We start from the raw sequence: 22,000 nt of genomic DNA, 5'->3' as shown, positions 1-22,000 counted from the left end.
CCCCCGGTCTCCTTTCCCTCCTCCATCACACGAGAAAAAGCAGAGCCACTACTCCACTCGCTCGACGGCTGATTGCCTGCCTGCCTCCCCTCACCCCTGCTTCTCCTTCTCCCTCCTTCTCACTTTTCTTCCTCTCGGGCGCCTCTCCTCTCCATCATTCCTCCCACTGCTCCGCTCCCCCATTCCAATGGCCTCCAACCTCTTCCTCCTCCTCTTCTTCCTCGTCGTCTCCTACGCGCCGTTCCTCGCCTTCTCCTCCGAGCCCCTCAACCCTGAAGGTACGTGCCCTTGTCTGACGTTTCTTGGAACCGAAGATGGCTGCGGCTGATGAGACCGCATGTTGGTTGTATTTGGCGCGGCGAATGCGCGTGCAGTGGAGGCGCTGATCGCCATCAGGCAGGGGCTGGTCGACCCGCACGGCGTGCTGAACAACTGGGACGAGGACTCCGTCGACCCCTGCAGCTGGGCCATGGTCACCTGCTCCGCCCACAACCTCGTCATCGGCCTGTAAGCTCGCTCTCTCTCTCTCTCTCTCTCTCTCTCAGTCTTCGTCGTCGTCGTCTAGCTTTTGCTTGTTTTGAGCAACTTAGCGAGAGACCGGAAATGGCAGCCGACCGGCTCGATCAGCTCCACTAATGCGTGCTTGTGTACCTCGTCTCAGGGGAGCGCCCAGCCAGGGATTGTCGGGGACCCTGTCCGGCAGGATCGCCAACCTCACCAATCTTGAACAAGTGTAAGCAAGAGAAAGAAACTTTTGTTTTCTTGTTTAATTGCTTCTGTTAGAGATTCCAATCGATTCATCTCGTGTTCTTGGGAGAAATGGAGGAGGAAGAAGCAGAGCAGAGCATCAAATGGTGATGATGACGTCGTTTGTCTTCGACTTTGTTTTCAGGCTGCTGCAGAACAACAACATCACCGGCCGGCTGCCGCCGGAGCTGGGCGCGCTGCCGAGGCTGCAGACGCTCGACCTCTCCAACAACCGCTTCTCCGGCCGCGTCCCCGACACGCTCGGCCGCCTCTCCACCCTCCGATACCTGTCAGTCACTTCTCTCCCCCCAACACATTCCATTCCATTCCATACTTTACTACTCTACACTAAAGCTAAAATAGTTTAAGTTCTTCATGGTTGTCTCACTTGCGTGTTAATCTTGCCGCAGGAGGCTAAACAACAACAGCTTGTCCGGGGCGTTCCCGTCGTCGCTGGCCAAGATCCCACAGCTCTCCTTCCTGTACGCTAATTAATCCAACTCTGTCAAATCGTCTCAATTCTTTTTGTCTTGCATAGCCGATGAACGGATCGATGTGATTGATCTTGGTATGGTTTGGTGTGCATGCGATTTTGCAGGGACTTGTCCTACAACAACCTCACTGGCCCTGTTCCTCACTTCCCCACAAGAACATTCAAGTATGGACTACTCCTCCCTAGTACCACTGCTCGTGCATTCGTCTTCTTATTCTATTCCAGCCGCCACTAGCTATAGCTCTGTTACAACTTATAAAATACTATAGAAATATCCCTTGGATGTTTTCGAATCTGATGCCGTGTTTTTTTTTCCTTTTTCAATCATGTTATGCGTGCACGCATGCAGCGTCGTGGGCAATCCAATGATATGCGGGAGCAGCAGCGGCAGCCATGCGGGGAACGCGAACGCAGCGGAGTGCGCCACCGTGGTCGCCCCGGTCACCGTGCCATTCCCGCTGGACTCCACTCCGAGCAGCAGCAGCAGTGAGTCCAACCTCCTCTCGTCTTGTCTTTGCATTCTTGGGATCGATCGGTTTGGGGGATCGGAGGGAGTTTAATCGTGTTCGTTTGGGCGTATGTGCATGCATGCGCGGTGTACGTGTGCACTGCAGGGGCGGCAGCGGCAGCGGTGGGGAGGTCAAAGGGTGGAGGAGGCGCCGCGCGGTTGCCGATCGGAGTAGGGACAAGCCTTGGCGCCTCCGCGCTTGTGCTCCTCGCCGTCTCCTGCTTTCTCTGGAGGCGCAGGCGCCGGCACCGCTGCCTCCTCTCGGGCCCCTCCTCCGTCCTCGGCATCCTCGGTACGCCACGTCCCCATCAACACCAGTACTAAAATGCACGATCGATCAGTTAGTTAATATGTGAGTGTAATTGGTGATTTCAGAGAAGGGGAGAGACGTGGAGGATGGGGGAGGAGGGGAGGTGATGGCGAGGCTGGGGAACGTGAGGCAGTTCGGGCTGAGGGAGCTGCACGCGGCGACGGACGGGTTCAGCGCGAGGAACATACTGGGGAAAGGAGGGTTCGGGGACGTGTACCGGGGGAGGCTCTCCGACGGCACGGTCGTGGCGGTGAAGCGGCTCAAGGACCCGACCGCGTCCGGGGAGGCGCAGTTCCGGACGGAGGTGGAGATGATCAGCCTCGCCGTGCACCGCCACCTCCTCCGCCTCGTCGGCTTCTGCGCCGCGGCCTCCGGCGAGCGCCTCCTCGTCTACCCCTACATGCCCAACGGCAGCGTCGCCTCCCGCCTTCGAGGTACGTTACGTACGCTTAACGTGACACACGCAACACAGTGGTAGTGTCGATTTCGTGGGTGCGTGGTGTGTGGGTCCCGCGTGCGCGTTGGGGTGCACGCAGGAGTCATGGGGATGGATCAGTCGTAGTCCCCGTCCCCCTGTGTGTCAGCGTGGTCAGGCGTGGTCGCGCCTCCACCCCGTCCTGTACTTTGCCTCCTCCCCCACGGGCCCCACTCGCCAGGCGCCACCGCACTCACGTTTTGTCCGCTTCACCGGCGTGCGCGTCCTTCCTCGCTGCGCGGCGCAACAACGGCGTGCGGCTGGTTCACCGGCCGCCGCGGCTGTAGCAGTAAATTGGGCAAACATGATGACGAGTGGTCATCAGGGGCTCAGGGTTGAGGTCTGGGTGTAACGCGATCATTGCGATGGTTTTTATACAGTACTACCTCCGTCCCAAAATAAGTGTAGCCATAAGTTTCTGTACCCAACTTTGATTATCCGTTTTATTTGAAATTTTTTTATAATTAGTATTTTTGTTGTTATGAGATGATAAAACATGAATAGTACTTTATTCATGGCTTATGTTTTTAATTTTTTCAAAAAGTTTTTAAATAAGACGAACGGTTAAAGTTAGACGCGGAAAACCATAATTGTACTTATTTTGGAACAGAGGGAGTAACAGTAGGAGTAGTGCTGCCACGGTGCTTGGGGTTTTTGGAGATCGGTGTGGTGGTCCGGGTGGGAGGGGGCCACCGGTCAGGGGAGTTGCAGGGAAACGTTTGTTTCTTCTTTTATTCCGGCAGGGGGCCGGCCTCCTCCTCTCCCTAGCCGCAGCTGTTGCAGGGGAGGCAGCCAGCGGCAGCACAGGCTATACGTGCCCCAGCTACGCTACGAGCCCGTGTGTCTGGTCGCTGTTGCCGGCTTGTTGCTGCGTGCTCGCATGTGCCAACAAGTTTGTGGCATACTGTACACGTCGTTATTTCAGTAGTACGTACGTTGGCCGCGTTCGTGGTTTTTGTTCACGATGCAGGGGGACGTACGGGTTCTGTATACCCTACGTACCTTGCTGGTTCAAACATAGCAACTGTATGCAGCATTTATACTCACAAGCAATTGGCGTTTTGTTGTCTTGTGCTGCGCATTGAGAACTGAAATTGTTTGGAGCAAATTTTGTTGAAACATTTGTTACGCAAAAAATTTATGAAGGGAAGCCGCCGCTGGACTGGCAGACGAGGAAGCGGATCGCGGTGGGGACGGCGAGGGGATTGCTGTACCTGCACGAGCAGTGCGACCCAAAGATCATCCACCGCGACGTGAAGGCCGCGAACGTGCTGCTGGACGAGTGCCACGAGGCCGTCGTCGGCGACTTCGGGCTCGCCAAGCTGCTCGACCACGGCGACTCCCACGTCACCACGGCGGTGCGCGGCACGGTGGGGCACATCGCGCCGGAGTACCTCTCCACGGGGCAGTCGTCGGAGAAGACCGACGTGTTCGGCTTCGGCATCCTGCTGCTCGAGCTCGTCACCGGCCAGCGCGCGCTCGAGGTCGGCAAGGGCTCCGGCGTCATCCAGCACCAGAAGGGCGTCATGCTCGATTGGGTAAGCATGCACTTCCACATTTCTTCTCCAATTTTCAGCTTTTTTTAGCTGCTGTTTGAGCCGTGATCGAAAAGATGTTGCACTAGTTCTTGTTTGACGAATTAAAAGCCTCGGTTGCTTTGATCGAGCCCGTACGTGAATGTCTTTGGTAAAGTTCGCAAATCTTTTGCGAAAGATCCATCCAGTACACTAGCATGTGCGTTCATTGCGCGCGCGGTCACTGGCTCACTGCACTTTGAGGCGCTGCTCATTCAATAGCAACTTCTAGTGAATCTGATGCTCGAATGACAGTAGTCAGTAGGCGCCCCAACTGTCAGTCTAAGATTAATTGCGAGTACTATGAACCTGACATACTAACGCAATCCTGCAAGCATTGCCACTGCATGTTTGAATGCTGATCGTCCTCCCACGTACTGTTCACTCTGCATATGGCATGCAAATGACTTGCTTCTGAAAAATGACAATGTCTTCAACTACTTAATCTCCATGTGTAAATGATCTGAAAATTTTCTTCTTTTTTGTTTTCGTTCGATCGTGTTATCAAAATGAAGGTGAGGAAGGTGCACCAAGAGAAGCTGCATGACTTGCTAGTGGACCAAGATTTGGGGCCTCACTACGACAGGATAGAGGTGGCGGAGATGGTGCAGGTGGCGCTGCTCTGCACCCAGTTCCAGCCGTCTCACCGGCCGAGGATGTCGGAGGTGGTCCGGATGCTGGAGGGAGACGGGCTCGCCGAGAAATGGGAGGCCAACCACCGGCCGGCGGCGATGGCGGCGGCGGCGGCGCCCCATGAGCTCGGCTACGACCACCGCAACGACTCCAACGGCTCCGTCTTCTTCAACGACTTCCACGACAACGACAGCAGCCTTAGCAGCGACGAGGTGCGGTCCATCGACATGGTAGAGGAGATGGAGCTGTCAGGGCCAAGGTAGCAGCAGAATGCAGCAGAGCATTCAGAGCACTGAAAAAGAAATTCAGAGAATCAGATATTCAGGGAGAGTACTTCAGGAAAAAAAGAGAAGAAAAATATATTACAGAGGGAAGGGATTGGATTTGTTGCTAGCTGGAGTAGTACGAGTAGTTTCAAAGTGATTGAGATGCTTTTTAGTTTTAGACCACAGTGTGTAGTTTCTGTCTGATCAAAGAGAGGCCCTTTCCCCGAGAAAGATGTAAAGAAAAAGGGGCTCCTCCTCTCCGGTTTCTCTTTTGCTTCTTTTCACAGGCTTCTTTATCTTTTGCTGCTGCTGCTTTCTTTTCTCTCTTTCTTTTGTTGATTTGGGGACGGACATGGCACATGCAGCGCTGCAGAAGACCTTTGGTTTGCATTCTGGCCCTGATCTCGAGCAAACTTTTGCAGTACACCCCTGTTCATATATGTATGGGCTTCTTCTGAATTCTGAACTCCTTATCTGTATCACTGTATGTAAGGGGAGGGATGTTGATAGAGCCTTGAGAGAGACATGGAGTCATTTTGACTGCTTTGTGACCTGTAAAGATAATCACTCCATTTCTTTTTGTATGTGCAACAGTAAATGATCGAATCTGATAGTGGGAATGTTGGATGCATTGTTCTCACGAAAATCTAGGGTGCAGCATTGTCACTTTCCTTAATCTGCAAAAGGAGTACTATGCTATGCATGCTTGGCAGTGTCATGGTCATGGCCCAGGCGATTGATTTCTTGGGGAGCCGTCTGGGCCAGTGGGTCATTCATGAGGAATCTGTATGGTACAACTGAACTACGGAGTGGCGGAGTGCCCATCTATGAGCTATGATAATCAAAACGATGACACACAATGCTTCAGATTGTTTTATGGTTGCAACTTATAATTGATTTCACTGAGGCTTTCTTTACAAACTGTATTAAAATATAGCTGTTGATTTATTAAAAGCTGATCTCCCATCTTCAATAAGAGGTTTCATGCTAAAAAATGCTGGTATCGAGCGCTTCATTGAGCCTCCTGACATGAAAGCTAGCTTGTAGGCCAATTTAGGCTCGACCTGAGCTTCTATCCAGCTCAAGCTTGCTTGGTTGATAGCCCTAACTTCAGACATACTAATAACAAACACTTGCAAAAACATTCAGTAAATAGTTACTGCAAATTCTAATCTCCTCCAATACTTGTCCTTGCTAGGTATAAAAACACCCTCCAACTATCTAGAGGGAAATGGAGTATACTCAGAACAAATTCAGATGCATATGGTTTTATAGTGTAGGGTGCTAGACAGACGTTCACTCAAAGTTTAGGATATATGGAGTCTAAAGAATAGTATATAGCACTGTATCAATATTTACACTATGCGTTTGTCGTACTTACATAGTAGTAAAATTTGAACACATCAAAGAATGGTGTATAGGGTACCCTATTGTATAACACTATTGCAAGCCTAAACCAGAAGGATGAGTACGAACAAATTGTCTATGACACATTGTAAAGACAGGAATAGAATGTGCTTCCCAATCAATATTCACTATATGTTGAATTTACTGCCATTTGCCATGGCCTTGGACCTTCTATGTACCTCCTAACAGCATACAACTTAAATCAATCTTTACCACTCACAGACATATTCCCTTGGCAGTTTTGAGCCCCGCAAAAACATTCTATTTCAGGACCATAATGTTGCTCGAATCTACAAAACAGAAGCCAGAATACTGTGGTCATCAACTGCATCATGCATATCCTTTTTCAAGCAAATAGAGGATCTCTTTGTGATTCTGTTCAACACCTTTTGAACCAAAGTAATATGACAACTGTTTTTTTTATTTTGTTTATGGAAAAATCTCTTTGATGGTCACTAATGAGTGTATTAAATATATACTCAAATAAGAAAGTAATTGTCATGAAAAATTCCTTTGGAGTATAAATATATACTAAGAAATTACTTTCACACAAGGGGATGTACGACCCAAATAAAAAAAATCCTATGAAAGTAATTTTCATGACAAATGAGCAGACGATTTTCATATATGCAATCCAAATAAGGAAAAAAAATGTTGATACTCAAAATTTCGAATTTTGGTTGCATTGCATTTATGCCCAAAAGTGATATTAATAACCAGAGGGAGTAGAAATAATATTCTATTCTGATAGTGTTTTTCAAGAGAAATATGCAAATATCATATGATTCTCATATTTACCAATCAAAATATTAAAATAAGATATTGATACTAAGTTTTGAAAATCTCGGTTGCGTGTATGTACTCCGTACAAAAGATATATATATTTGAGGCCAAAGAAAGCAGATTCAATTGTCATATAGTGATAGGTAATATATACTTCCTCCGTTTCATATTATAAGACTTTCTAGCATTGCCCACATTCATATAGATGTTAACGAATCTAGGCATACATATATGAATGTGGGCAATGCTAGAAAGTCTTATAATCTGAAATGGAGGTAGTACTTTTCAAGGATTTACCAAGTACTCAAATGAAACTGGGATAAACATGCAAAAAGAACTATGAAACATAATTACCAATACTTAGTACTCCCTCCGTTTCACAATGTAAGTCATTCTAACATTTCCCACATTCATATTGATATTAATGAATCTAGACATATATATCTATCTAGATTCATTAAAATCAATATGAATGTGAAAAATACTAGAATGACTTACATTGTGAAACGGAGGGAGTAATTAGTATTACACATATAATTGAATAGAAGTCTCAACATATATTTTTATGGTCATAATATTTTGTAGGCTGAGCTAACAGTTCTGAGTTATGCACTTCAGCAGGCGAAAACTGAATAATGCGAGAATAAGAAAAATCTTTGATGGTAAAAAGATAGGTTATAAAAATCAGGTTAAAATTCTCGTGCTGTAAAGGACAAAAACCCTTCATGGTGATAAGAACAGGTACCTGTAGTCGTAGGTCAAGGGTTCCCCCACTTCTATAGCTTTTGAAGCAAACACACCTAGCCTTGTCTTGCCATTGACTTGCCTGGAAAAACAAAAAAAAAAGTAATTGAAACAATCTTAATTTGTTTAAGCAGAAAGCTTAGCTACCAAATGACCAATTTAACAAGAAAACAACCCTAAGCAAAATGTGAAATTGATATAATGCATCAGCGAGTAAAGAGCACTCTAACCATTTCTGTAACTGGCAATTAGGTTCACAACTGTGGTTAAAAAAGCGGCAATCATTTCCTTTGAATGTTGCATCAATTACAAAGTCCTTTTTGACTTTACACATGTAGAAATTCTTATCTCCACGCCTTCTCATGTCCTCAAGCCTTTCTTCACAAGTCTCATCATCAATAACTGGTATAGCATGTTAAGAACAGAGAATTAAAAGGAAGTTGCATCATTTGGAAAACATAGAAGACAGACCAGTATATTAGTGAGCGCCACTCAAAAGCATTCTCTTCAATAGAACTGATATCTGGAAAGAAAATTATAATTTAAAATACACTGCCTTTTCAAACAGCTCTGGAAGAAGATTGTATCAATGATCTGGTCAGAATAGTGTTATTAAATACTATAGCAAAAATTGCAAGAAAATTATGAACAGTGCCTCACTAGGATCAATAGACACTATGAAGGTCATCACAACAACCATTTGCTCCAAAGCACACTACTAATTCAATGGACATTGAACATGGAACTTAGAAGGGATGTTTCTACATGAGTAGATCCACAAAATGAGGGATCTTGATTCTTTAATTTTCTAATACCTCCATTACAATTTTGCAAAGATGGTAAGGCACGGTGTAATCAACTAAAAAATAAAACCATGTCTAAGTTGTTGCGCACAAAATAAATAAAATACTCCCTCCGTTTCTAAATATTTGACGCCGTTGACTTTTAAAAACATGTTTGACCGTTCGTCTTATTCAAAAACTTTTGTGAAATATGTAAACCTATATGTATACATAAAAGTATATTTAACAATAAATCAAATGATAGGAAAAGAATTAATAATTACTTATTTTTTTTGAATAAGACGAATGGTCAAACATGTTTTAAAAAGTCAACGGCGTCAAATATTTAGAAACGGAGGGAGTATAAGCCATAAATGAGCTTGACAAGTGAGGCTTAACTACACTAACCTTGCAAATGGCCTGTTAGGTGATTATACCGATAACTCAGCAAGTTATAATTGTTAACTGGATTATACTATGTTTTACTTAACAGTAACAGGTTTGCCTGGTAGATCTGGTTTTAAAACGATTCATGACGCATGACCATATAACATTAATTTAATTATTAGCAGCCAGAAAGGAGCAAGGATAAAAAGGTAAGTTTAAATATCATATACAATTAACCGATAGACTGCTATAATAAACAACAAACAAAGGGCATATCTTAGCACTGCATAAAAAAGTGTTACAGAGGCAATAGTATGGAACATCAAACTATGCTGAAATATACATTATCATGTGGAAAAAGGTATTCCAATATTAAGTTGGAAAATAAGCTAAAATAGATCTAACTTTGTCCTGGTAATAGTTTTTTTTTCGGGGAGAAAACAAAGCCCAGTTATTAGTGTGTTTCTACCAAATCATCTAGATAGGTAAATTGGGAAAGTTGGCAGGTACGAAAGGTAGAACTATTGTTCTGCAATAAACAAAAGTAAGCAGAGCTAAAAAGTTTTCAGGCAAGTTCCTTCAGTACTGCCCTATGAAAGTAATTTAACAGGTTTAACATATGTAAAATCCTTTGATAAAATAGTCCACAAAAGCATAAGTAAGAAGAAGCAGTGATCTGAATAAATTACAATAAAATGTCTAAGCAAACCAAATAATGAATATCTTATACCTTCTCCAACAAATTCTATGACAAAATCATCTTTCTCAATGGCTTCCAGTGCTCTAGATCCCCATCCACAATATTGTGTCTGCAGAAGTATTCCACTAATAAGTAGGTTGTCAAAGAGAAACAATAGTGACAGAAAATAATTTCAAAATCAGATCTCCAAAGCACAATCAAGCACAGCATAAGAACACATAAAGAAAAGGGCAGCATTAGTACTTTAGGAAAAGATCCTTACATGTATCAATATCACCAAGACAACTATGGAACTTAACTGCCCTCCAAAAACTCAGCAGTCCATGACAAGCCTTACCTTAACGATCTCAATCTTTTTCTGTCGGCGAAATGGTTTGTTAGTGCACTCATCTGAGCAGTGACAAGCCCGAGAGCAGCTAACCAATAGAGACCTGTAGGAATTATCTTAATTTTCTGTAAAAAAATAAAAAATATATATTTTCTTTTTAAATCCACATACATTTATGGCCAATGAGCATAAGAGAAAACACTATATCCAATGAGCAACAGGAGAAAGTCTGATAAGCTGCACATAATAAATGGAATGGATACTTTGTACCTGCATGAACAGCTTAATTTACAGGTAAAATCAGGGAGACAATTAGTGCATCCACCTTCAATGGAATCATCATCACATTTGTTCTTGACAAGATAAAGATCTTAGTTCATTAAGGGAACAATAGTTGTTGAAGCACTCAAAGCAAAAGGAGTAAAAACTGGATAAGCATAAACTCCTTTTACACTAAATAGAGCTACCTGTAAATAGAAAAAGGTGCATATTTTAAATTACAAGCAATAAAAGGATACTACGCTTCATGTGTACATATGGAGGTGGTTCTGTCCCATTGTCCAATTCCTCTTTCTTTATAGGGTCAATGTTGAACTCTTGGAAAGTGTGTGGGAGGGGTAAGCGCCGGAAGGCTTCCTGTAAATCAATCAGAGCACACATCAAAGAAAAATTGTAGAAACAAAATACTGAACTGAAAAACTAGAAAGACATCCATTGCTGTCACATTTTATCCTTCAATTTGTTTCCACGAAACAAATCATCACAGATTCAAACAAGCACATATAGAATGAGTAAAGAATCAAATCATTTTTCAAAAATCAAGTTAGCAACTAATAAAATTCTTCACTGAGCAAGTGAAACAAAAACATGTGATCTAACATAATGCTATGCATCAGACTCAGTCACATCTCAGCAGCCAACTTTAAAGAATAGGTGATGCACCTTACACATATAGATAGGTTGTAGTGTTCAATAATACAGATGAGACCTATGAAAAGGAAGTATAGATCACCTCTATACCATCTGTTGGACCTGCATCCTGTAATTAGCAGATATCACGATATCAATGAAATTACCATCAAAAGACAGAAAAAAATTGCAGAAATAAAGACATCTAACAGAGAATCAAGTAATGTTAATAGAAACAAAGCAGGTACAGGTATTAAATTCTTAATATTTTAAATAAGGATTTAAGAAAAACTCTAAGTCAACCCAGTAATCTTTTGCAACATATAGTAAGCAAACTCATAAATAGTAGGATGGCGTTTTCAATGAGGCACTCTATTCTCATGACATTACTAATTAATCTTCACTAAGTGCAAAATCATTTTAACGCCTGGTCATGGTGAGGAAACGATGAAACATTAAATTTGCAGCTATACATGCCAATGGTTTAAGGTTTCAAGTTACATCCACATTCTCTGATCAGCCAATATCCAACTCTTGTATTAACCCCTTTATTAAATAAGCAACATATGCAGATAAGGATAAGTGGTTGACACACATATGCAATTTGAAACTCTCAGTTTCTCTTTATCAATAAACTGTAATTATTGATTGCTATTATGTAGGGCTGAGATGTGTCAAAAGTCTCAGTTATGTACATATGGATATTTCAATCTGCTTCATTTTTCAGGCAATGAGAAAACATTGAGAAACAACTGAAATATAGCAGTAACTTGGTTTCAGAAGCGTACATGTCGAGGACAGCATCCATCACCTTTTTCAGAACAAGCCTTATGCAGCTTTGCATCACAATCACGAACTGAACAACACATCTTGTCATCAGGCAGAATACTCTTTGAGCAAACCAGGCACTCAACCTAAATCCAAAATGATTTAGAGGACTCCTTTTTTCCAGTAATCAGGAGGTGTCACAATACCTTTTGTACTTCAATAAAAAAGCAGATGAGTAGTATACATTCAAGTAATACTGAGCAGAGACAACTTGATATTAACATCCTATGAGCCAAAATTTTCCAGCTGGACCAGAATGCTATGGTAAGATTTTCTTGTCATTCTTCCTTCATTTCTTGATGAAGCTTTCTTCTTTCTTGTATTAGCTAATAAGATTCTCTGGTTAAAATTCTACACTGAAGATGTCCACACACTGACTTCATTTATACAGCAGTTCTAAGCTTCCTTTCCTGTTATTTATCAGCAACCAGACATTTGAATAACAGCGGCAAGCAATGCCTCCAAACCTCCATCTATTCAGACTCTAATAATATGAGCTTCTTCTACCAGTTATTAGTTAAATAATCGCATAGTCATCAATTTCTATACAGGTTACTGAATAATTACTGTATGGAGAACATTTGAGCAACATATAATATACATCAGGGTTTCTCATGGGAGAGGGAGACATCCATACAAATATCTGACCTCTTCAGCAAAAATTCAGTTTCTTCAGGTTGCATGCATATAGATCGACATCCCATTCCCATATGCGATTATGCGCAGTAGTTGAGGACTACAGTTCAAGCCCCATCCCTGCCTTAATTAAGAAAATGTTTACTCCTATACATCCAGCTCTTTTTCTTGCATAGAGCTTAACTCTTCCATATTTTCTCTTCAGATATTACTTGCTTTCCACGATCAGTTCAGTCCATATTCATATATGTACAGAAAGTGACCTATCATTTGTACCATTTCTACAAATCGTTATCTGTTGTTTACAAACTTTGAATTCCATCACCATTCACCATTTAACTTGGTTTCTCATTATGCTTTTAATAACCAGCTACCCAAAATTTAATGAAACTAGCTTTCTTGGAAATACAGTTGGTGTCCTTAGTCCAACTGTCCTAACACAAAATGAATTTCCATTCCACTTACATTTCCTACTGTAATGGGAATGTTTTTCCTGTAACTCTACAAAAATTGAAGATTTAACCCTTAGCCATCCATATCCCTGTTGCAGCCCTTGCTATACCTTCAAGCTCAATATCACTGTATCCATATATCCAAATCCATCTAGTCCAAGAACTTTTACAATGTCGAGCTTATCAAGATTATATAATGATGAAAACCGATATGAAATTTCAGCCTGTACCCCAAATTCTCTGCCATCCACCTCTTCTCAAGAAAGCTAAAAATCTTATGTTGTATTTCTCAAATTTCTGGGTGACCCATGACAACAATTGTAGTCATTCTAACCAGTCACAATATACAGTGGTGCTAACAGTGAATCAAACATTTGTGCTATTAGCTGGTCTGTAATATAAAGCATAACAAAAGGGTGTTATACAGATAGTCCAAAATTGAATCAGCAGATTGTACAGTGATGCTACAAATGTCCAGACCATATACAGCTACACTAGATTTCTGAACCATCAAGAAACCCAGAGTTATATAAAGTTCTATACACTTCAGGCGATGCAGACAATGAGTTTCTCACAGCTCACGTGTCAAAAAGTAACAGGAAACAAAAACTTTTAACCAAAAGCATGAACGTTTATAAACACGTTTCAGATGACACGGTGTAAAATTGCCTAAAATAAATGGAGGCAGCTATACTTTAATTTCATATCCTAGAAGTAGAAGGCGATATCAACATACTGTCATATTACCAAAATGAAGACATATCTAGTTGTAACCCTTATACACAAAGTTGGACCCTACATTTGCTAATAGTTGAATTCTGAGGTCATACAACCCCAGATTGCCAAAATACCACCCTTCCACGGAGAAATCAAAGCACCACAACAGCAATAGGCTGCAATTTTCGTAGTGTGCAGGGGCAAATCCACCATAGAACATCGCAAGGAAGCCCGAAGAGGGGAACTAGTGCATTAATTACCCACGCAACCTAACGATCGAACCCTGGGAGCCAAATGCTACTACTAGAAGAGAACGAATTCGATAGTTTCAGCTCGCTACCTTCTTAGGCGCATCTTTCTGGAGGAAAGGCAGGACGCACTCCTCCTCGGGGGCCCCGGAAGCTGCCTTCTCCTTCGCCCATTCCGCCGCGAGCGCCTCGATCGACGGGCGCGGGGGCTTCGCGGGGTCCTTGGGCTTCCTCGCCACGGGTGGCTTCACCCACGGGACCACACGCACGCGGTGCCGCAGGCTGATGCGGAACGAGCGGCGGGGACCCACGCCGCCTTCACTAGTCACCGCCACCGCCACAGCGGGCGGAGGCTGTTGATCGCCGCCGCGGCGCCGCGCGGGCGGGGAGGCCGAGCCGGAGGGAGCCTCCGACGCGGCCTCGGTAGGATGCGAGGGCTGTCGATCACCGCCGCGGCGCCGCTCGGGAGGGGAGGCCGCGCCGCGGAGAGCCTCCGACGCGGCCTCGGGAGGATGCGAGGGATGTAGATCACCGCCGCGGCGCCGCGCGGGAGGGGAGGCCGCGCCGCGGAGAGCCTCTAACGCGGCCTCGGGAGGATGCGGGGGCTGGTGATCACCGCCGCGGCACCGCGCGGGCGGGGAGGCCGCGCAGGGGAGAGCCTCCGACGAGGCCTTTGGAGGATGCGGGGGCTGTTGATCATCGCCGCCGCGGCGTCGGCCGAGGCGCGGAGGGGGGCGGCGGCGGCGGCGGCTGGGCAGGGAGGAGGAGGAGGAGGAGGTGCCCGGTGCCGGGCCGGGAGGGCCCGCCATCGGCGGCGATGCCGGGGAGGATGCGACCGGAGGAGGAGGGTAGAGCTAGGGTTTCCGCCGCGCCGCGCCGCCGTTGCTGCGGTTTGGGGGATTCGATTGGGCGGTTGGGTTGAGGAGAGGGGAGAGAGGTGGAGTGGAGGGGGAGGGCGGGAAGAGGAAGAGGAGGAGGGGAATCCCACATGCGCGTGCGCTGCGGTGTGGGGTAGTGGAAGTAATGGTTCGTTTTTGGCACCGGCCGTTGGGGAAGGAGATCGTTTCAGCCCTTGATCTCTAATCGGATGGCTAGGATTTGCGGATTTTTAGTGGAAGTTATTGAAGCGTTCTTTTTAACATAAAAAAGAAAAGGTAGATTTTTTAATGCGAAAAAAATAGAATTGATGATGTATAACAATGCAGGTTTATTGCAACAGGAAATAACTTGCGATGAAACGCATAAACTAGCCTTCGTATAAAAACGGCAATATGTACTCTTTATTACGGTAAATTCCCCTTCGCAGAGATGGGCAACAAATAAACCAATATTTTACTCTTCCTCCAAACTACTAGTATTTGCGAGTAAGCAACTAATCCTCAGTTCTAGCTTCTCTCTCTCTCTCTCTTTTGAGAGAGAACTCAGTTCTAGCTTCTTGACAGCCAAAACTTGGGAGGCCTTCCCTTTCGGCCATCCCTGCCGGCCCATATCAATTCTCCCAGCCCATCCCCTGAATAGGCCCAAATTTGATTCGATCTTTCCAGCCCATCTACGGGAACAGGCTGGGATTGTGGGCCTCCCGAAACACCCTGGTCGGAGTTGAGAGTTCAGACGTCGAGCTCGAACTGAAACATGGGCGCCGCGTACGCGCCCAAATCCCCGAACAAGAACGTGTCCACCTCCGGGTACCCGAAGCCGTCGTCGTCCAGCCCGAAGTACGTCTGCACGTCGTCCGGGAAGCTGCACCTCGCCGCCGCCACCGACGACATGTCGACGTTGTACTGGTCGTCCTTCGGTACGGTTGGCTGCTGCTGCGGCGGCGGCGATGGCAATGGCGACGGCGACAGCGATGACGACGACGAAGAAGAAGGTGAGTCTGTGCTGCTGCTACTGCTGCTACCAGAGGACGACGCCGCCGCGGCCGCCGCCTGCTCGATGATCTCCTTGAACTTGGGCGACCGCAGCAGCAGTCCGATCGGGGAGGTGGACGCCGCGCGAGCCAGCGGCCTCAGCTGGGGCGGGAGCTGCGCCACGAGGTCGTCGTCGTCGTCGTCCGCGGTTTGCAGCTGGCGCGTCGTCGCCGGCGACGACGACGGCTGCTCGTCGACGCCTTGCAACGCGGCGGCGATGGCTTCGGCGAAATCATCGTCTTCGATGGTGGTGGCGGCGGCGGCGCTGCTGGAGCGGCAAGAGCCGTGGTACCACCTGATGTAGAGATTGATGTCGAAGTTGGTGACGGCGTTGAGGCCGCGGTGCTCGATCGCCGCGATGTCGTACGCCACGGCCGCCTCCTCTTGTGTTGCTGACAGATCGTACGGAAAAAAGAGCACCGTGAGCCATGAACAAATAAAAAAAACATAGCAGAGGAAATCCATATGAAATGGTAAATTTCGTTCAGAAAAAAACAAGATGGTGGCTTAGATGAGATGAGCGAGGTTTCTCCCGCAAAAAAAGAGAAAAGAAAAGGAAAAAAAAAAGAAGAAGAAGAAAGAAAGAGCGTGGTTTGGTTTTGTGGCTGTGCATTGCTGAGTTGGGTGTGGGAGTGGGTCACTGTGGCGTGTGGCTGCCTGGGACTCCTGTCTCCTGCCATCCTGCCTGCGTCCAGGCCCAGTGAACCAGTGGCCTTGCCAGTTGCCACTGCTTGGTGCCTGTCTGTCTGTGGGCCCCACGGACAGGAGGGAATATAACGACTATAAAGTGCGCTTGCTAAATCAATCCCATTTAAATTCATCCAAAAAAAATTGAAAATTTTGAAAATCTAACAAGTTACATTTGTTGAGCCTTAGGCTTAGCAAACTCCTGCCTCCGTCCTTGACTTCAAAGTGTACTTTTAGAATTAGTGTTTCAAACATATTGCTCGCATATGTATGTTGATAGATTATCTACTTGATTATACGAAAACTTAAATATTATATATAATAAACCTAATAAATACATAATACATAAAGAATAAACCAATCTAGGTGGTACAATGAATCTGGACAAAGAGATTGTGTGATTGTGTCAGATCGTCACCTAGATTGATTTATTTTAGGACAGAGTAAGTAACTTATAGCAAGTGAACCAAGAAGAAATGCACCACATTTTTTAAAAGAAGTGTGAAGCAAATAATCCACATATACCGACTTGTTCAACATACCGGTCGTTGTGGACTTTTTTTTTTTCTGGATTGCACGTCCCTTGTATTGTTGTACAGATGTGACAAAGAGGCAACGTTACGGTTAGCTAATAAAACTGATTTGAATTTGTGCAGATGCACGGCACATCATGCCACCGGTTTCTGCAGCAACTAGACACAACAGTTGGTGGCCAATTCATACGGATGCCATGGTGATTTATGAATTATTGACGAAAGGAAACAGGTCTAAAATCGTCAATTCAGTTCATGCTGGAAATTTTGCACATAGTTGCGCACAAAATCAAACAAAGGTCGTCCATCCTAGTCAGAGCTGGACCGCATCGGTCGGCTTTTAGCTACAGCGTACGGAAACATTTCTGTGGCATTCAGATGAACTGGCCCTACCAGAGTATGGCCATCGGCTGCTTCAAACATAACTCGGCGAATCTTATCCCAAAGATCATGAACTTTATCCTATTCAATTTCTTCGAATCCTAGTTTGGATAGCCATAGTTTGAAAGCTCTTTTGAATTCAGTGACATTCTTTCCAAACTATCTCTAATGTGCCTTTTCATCTTTACTTCACCAAGTGCCTTTTCGTCTTTGCAAAGGAGTAGTTAGTAGTTAGGTTCTACTTGTCTGAAGTCTTGAAGCCAACACATCAGCAATGTTCTTGGATGTGTCTAAAAAATTCTCTGTTTCCTTTGCAACTAACAGGTGTCACCTATCTAACAACGACACCCAATGGCTACCTTTTTGATAACGCAAGCTGACTCAGATAAGAAGAATCTATTCCATTGTAAAATTTATACTATTTCAAAGCTTTTTACCCGCAAGATAGATGACTGATTACCAGTTTAAGAACATTTTAATGCATACATATATAACAAAGTCACAAACTACTTACCATAAGTACCTAGGTAGAGGTATTTGTTGCCGAACACACGCCCAATCCGAGCCTCCCATTTGCCGTTGTGATGATGCCTGAATAAAACAGCTGTTAATTAACTGATTCTACTAGCAATGTTCAGTAGAAAACTGGAACCTTCAGTGTAGATTAGTACTGATTAACTACCTTGCAACTCCTCTGTACTTGGACACCCCTCTTGAGAAGCCACTGCTCTTCCTGCAGGGTGAAAAAGGTTTATGATCTTAATCAAGAAGAACTACTTCAAAACACAGCTTCTCAGACATGAATATTTCACTATGTCTGATCAGAGAAGCATATTTCAATGGGTTTTGATTTGGATTTTTCTGAAAGTTTGTAATGATCTGAATTAACTTCTCTTTGTTGAAAGTCAGTGGTAACATGGGGTTAACTGAATATTTACCTCCGGAGCGATCCGATGTACTCTTCCCTGGACTGCCCCTCCATTTCCTTCAATTCCTCGTCATATGTTGACAGCTGCAGAGAGTTCCAACATGAGAAAAACAGCAACAATCTTCCTCAGAAAACCAAACAGAATCAAACAAGCTGCACTGTGCGTGCATTTCTTGAAGGGTTCCGAAGAACGCTTGTGCAGAGGATTCAGTTCAGAGAAAGATGCCATGGATTTTTGGAGAGGCGTATGCCACGTACAGGGAAGTTGAGGACGGTGTCGTGGCCCCAGTACTTCAATGCGGCGAGGTCGTAGGCGCGCGCCGCCGCTTCCTCGCCGTCGTAAGCCCCTGCAACGCCGGCGCACAGACAGTGAGGTGGTCAGCAAACAATCCTTCTGCGTGGCCATGGATTTTGGTTTCAGAATGTTCAGATTGGGAGCTCACCGAGGTAAACTGTTCGTCCGGCCACGCCAATCCGATCGCAAAATCAGAGCAACAAGAGAGAACGCAGCGAAATCAGAATGAGCAAATTGTCTGACGAGCAGCTCGAGGGATGCAACTATAAGGTGGATTAATGGAGTGATTGGTGATGATACCTTGTCTGCCCTTCTTGCTCTGCGACTCGTTCCAGGTGTTCTTGTCCCAGAGATGCGCCTCGAACCGCCCCGTCCACCGGTGCCTGCGCGCCAAAAAAAAAAAAATCCAAACCACAAACGCTGTCAGCCCAGTGCGGCGAACGTACGCCGGTGAGAAAATCCGGCCAGCCAACGCACGCACCGTGTGACGCCGCGGAACGCGGAGCTGCGCTGGGAGGGGCAATCCCGCGGGGCGCTCCTCCGCGGCCGCTTCTGCCGCCGCCTCGGCTCAACCTCACCGCCGCCGCCGCCGCCGCAGACGCCGGAGCTAGAGTCGTCGCTGCTCGCGGCGGCGGTCTCGCCGTTGCTGCGTCGCTTGGCCATTGGCGAAGAGCGAGCGCGGGAGGAGGAGGGAGATGGTATATATGGAATGGTGGTGCCAACCAGAAGAAGATGGCAGCAGGAGAAGAGAGCTTTTAAAAGAGCCGGAGCTAAATAAATGGCGGCAAAGTTGCAGCCGCCGGCACAGCTTTAATATGCTCGCTCGCGTCGCCAAAATGGAGGAGACGAGGCGAGCTGAGCTGACCGGCGGGAGGAAGAAGAAGAAGAGGAAACAGAGAGAGGGAGTGAGGCGGCTAGCCTTGGGTTGCAGTGGTTTCTCTCTCCTCAGCTGTGTCCTGTCTCTCTCTCTCTCTGGATTTACCGGTGGCAGTGTTGCGGTGAATTATTGACTTCTTTGTCCCCAACTCCCCCCAATGTTGCTGAAAAACCAGCCACAAACTATCCGTCCTATAAAAAACCAACTTACTAAATGTGACACATCATAATATTATGAATCTGAACATATCTCTATTTAAATTTATTGTACTACAGTATGTCACATTCAGTACTAGATTTATTTTTTTTAGACGAAGGGAGTAGTTGCTAAACTCTCTGAACAGTTAAACCTGATTAAGTTACAGATTTTATTTTGATTTTTATTAATGTATTTTTTAAAACTGTAAAATGGTGTATTTTATAAATATCTCATAAATCGATTTTTCAAATTTAAAATATTAAAACTCAACTAATTATGTATTAATTTTTTACCGTACTTAATCTTCATCTTTAGCATATTTGAGGTCCCAGTTTGATTGTTCCGGTTCCGTTCTTTCACCTGATTATTTACTCTATGTATCTACAAAATACATTTCTTCTATTATTTTATAGATGACACCATTAATTTTTAATAGATGTTTGACCATTCATTTGACCAGATGAATAGTGAAACATATGTTTAAAAATCAGTGACCTCATCTATAAAAAAAATATGAAAATATGGAGCCAGTACGTTTTCTTATAAGAAAAATTCTCGATATTGTTTAGACCACATGTTATAAGTTAGTACAAGTTAAGTTTATTTCTTAAAGAGAAAAGTCTGAATTACCTCCTGAACTATTTGCAACAATACAAATTACCTCCTGAATCACAAAACTAGATATCCTTCATTCTCAACTTTTTATATCGGACGAATTACCCCCTAGTCTCTCTAGACAGTTTTCGTTCCACATGACGCATATGTGGCAGTCCAATCAGCATAAAAATTTAAAAATATAGTGGGCCCACATGTCATATCTCCCCTCATCCTCCATTGCTCACGTATGATATGTGGGCCCACTATTTTTAAATTTTTAATGCTGATTGGACTGCTACGTGTGTGTCACATAAGACGAAAACCGCTCTAAAGAGACTCAGGGGGGTAATTCGTCCATTATGAGAAGTTAAGGTGAATGATGTCTGGTTTTGTGGTTAAGAGGGAATTTGTATTGTCGCAATAGTTAATAGGGTAATTTGGACTTTTTCCTTTCTTAAAAATTTAATTTCTTCCTATAATGAAGCAGAATAATCTATCTCACATGGGGTTTTAATAGATGAATAAATGATGAATTATCGGGTTTTTATTGATATTCGAGGAGGCACGAGAGTTATAAACGAATAAAATTAACTATTACAATTCTAAACAATTTATATAGAAAATTTTAAAGAATCATAGGATTAGTCTGTAGGAGGAACATAGAATTAGTTATTGATTATTCTTTTTGTGAGAAATTAGTTCTTGTGGCTACTATTATCCCATGACATGGCTACGCAAGTGCTATTATCCCACTACAGAGATCGCACTAGCTGACTACTACTTCCACGGGTTAACTGAAATAGGCCGGCATTTTAATTCCTTAATAATGGCCAGGAGCAGTATACGGATTAGACTTTCTGCAAATTTCCAAGACTTCATGAGTGTAGCTGACATTCTCTTGTCTCTGACTGCAACTTTCAGCTGTCCGCTTCATTTCGTTAACGGCTCCACCCATCCGTCAGTAGTAGCACATCTGTTCTGATCTATACTGCCTGATTATGACCGGATTAGCAGATAGTATTATATGTCCAGTAACGTAACTGATCATGATCCGAAGAAAATAATAGAATTTTCTAGCCCTCGAAAATTGACTTAAGGTTAATTGTGTAGTAATAAGTACAGTACTCGGGATTCTCAAATCTGTTCCAAAGTCCAAACGATCATCAGTAAATGCAAGTACTTGTGTACGTATGCAGCTGAAATCTGAAAGGCTGATCTGCATGACCAAATTTGCAGAGTATTTACACACGATGTCAAACTGAGCATGCTGCCAGCATGCGTCTTTGCAAAACCGAGTCTAAATTGAATGGCTCTCCCATCATCAAAACATCAACAGAATTGGGCGAACATTTCCTTAATTCAGATGTCAATGTTGCAAGCATGCACCGTATTGAACGGTACGGCCGGTTGTTTTGAAGCAAGATTGCGTGACAAATTACTGATTAGGATTGGAAGATCGGAGCGTGAATTCATATTTGACACGCACGCTAGTACTAGCTAGCAGTTAGTAGTACCATTTTTCTGACTGAAAGAAGCTCATTTCTGAACGTGCTTCTTTTATTGACAAAGAACAAATTCCGGCCATTAGATATCCTCAAATTCTTTTCTTATCACAACGGGTCAGTAGATAAGGAAAAATATTTGCTCGGATTCTGACCTTTCATTAT

At 44.4% G+C, this 22,000-nt stretch overlaps 3 protein-coding genes across 4 annotated transcripts; 1 reads left to right on the top strand and 2 right to left on the bottom strand.

Annotated features, from left to right (window-relative positions):
- On the top strand, window positions 1–5,652 carry LOC4345699 (probable LRR receptor-like serine/threonine-protein kinase At2g23950). 2 transcript variants are annotated; one of them, XM_026019859.2, is made up of 11 exons: window positions 1–278; window positions 375–507; window positions 662–733; window positions 893–1,036; window positions 1,158–1,229; window positions 1,346–1,405; window positions 1,590–1,726; window positions 1,855–2,040; window positions 2,124–2,492; window positions 3,685–4,071; window positions 4,623–5,652. In XM_026019859.2, exons 1-11 carry the CDS (start codon window positions 188–190, stop codon window positions 4,652–4,654), a joined length of 1,683 nt encoding a protein of 560 aa, XP_025875644.1. In that variant the 5' UTR covers window positions 1–187; the 3' UTR covers window positions 4,655–5,652. The 2 variants fall into 2 exon arrangements, with proteins under 2 accessions (XP_025875644.1, XP_015651005.1); XM_015795519.3 differs by having other exon boundaries at window positions 5–278; window positions 3,680–4,071.
- Window positions 5,653–6,312: 660 nt separating this feature from the next.
- On the bottom strand, window positions 6,313–14,866 carry LOC4345698 (histone-lysine N-methyltransferase ASHR3). The gene is made up of 10 exons (XM_026019861.2): window positions 14,020–14,866; window positions 11,835–11,960; window positions 11,150–11,176; window positions 10,656–10,773; window positions 10,408–10,507; window positions 10,147–10,240; window positions 9,840–9,918; window positions 8,171–8,342; window positions 7,942–8,022; window positions 6,313–6,703 (listed from the first exon to the last, which is right to left on the bottom strand). Exons 1-10 carry the CDS (start codon window positions 14,734–14,736, stop codon window positions 6,616–6,618), a joined length of 1,602 nt encoding a protein of 533 aa, XP_025875646.1. The 5' UTR covers window positions 14,737–14,866; the 3' UTR covers window positions 6,313–6,615.
- Window positions 14,867–15,187: 321 nt separating this feature from the next.
- Window positions 15,188–19,600, bottom strand: LOC4345697 (AP2-like ethylene-responsive transcription factor At1g79700). The gene is made up of 7 exons (XM_066303440.1): window positions 19,143–19,600; window positions 18,962–19,044; window positions 18,625–18,713; window positions 18,377–18,450; window positions 18,121–18,171; window positions 17,953–18,029; window positions 15,188–16,229 (listed from the first exon to the last, which is right to left on the bottom strand). Exons 1-7 carry the CDS (start codon window positions 19,322–19,324, stop codon window positions 15,535–15,537), a joined length of 1,251 nt encoding a protein of 416 aa, XP_066159537.1. The 5' UTR covers window positions 19,325–19,600; the 3' UTR covers window positions 15,188–15,534.
- Between the last annotated feature and the right edge of the window lie 2,400 nt (window positions 19,601–22,000).

Source organism: Oryza sativa, chromosome 8 (assembly GCF_034140825.1).
Source record: "Oryza sativa Japonica Group chromosome 8, ASM3414082v1".
In the NCBI taxonomy this organism is placed as follows: domain Eukaryota; kingdom Viridiplantae; phylum Streptophyta; class Magnoliopsida; order Poales; family Poaceae; genus Oryza; species Oryza sativa.
Note: the sequence above shows the minus strand (reverse complement) of the source record. Positions and strands in the feature narration are given on the sequence as shown.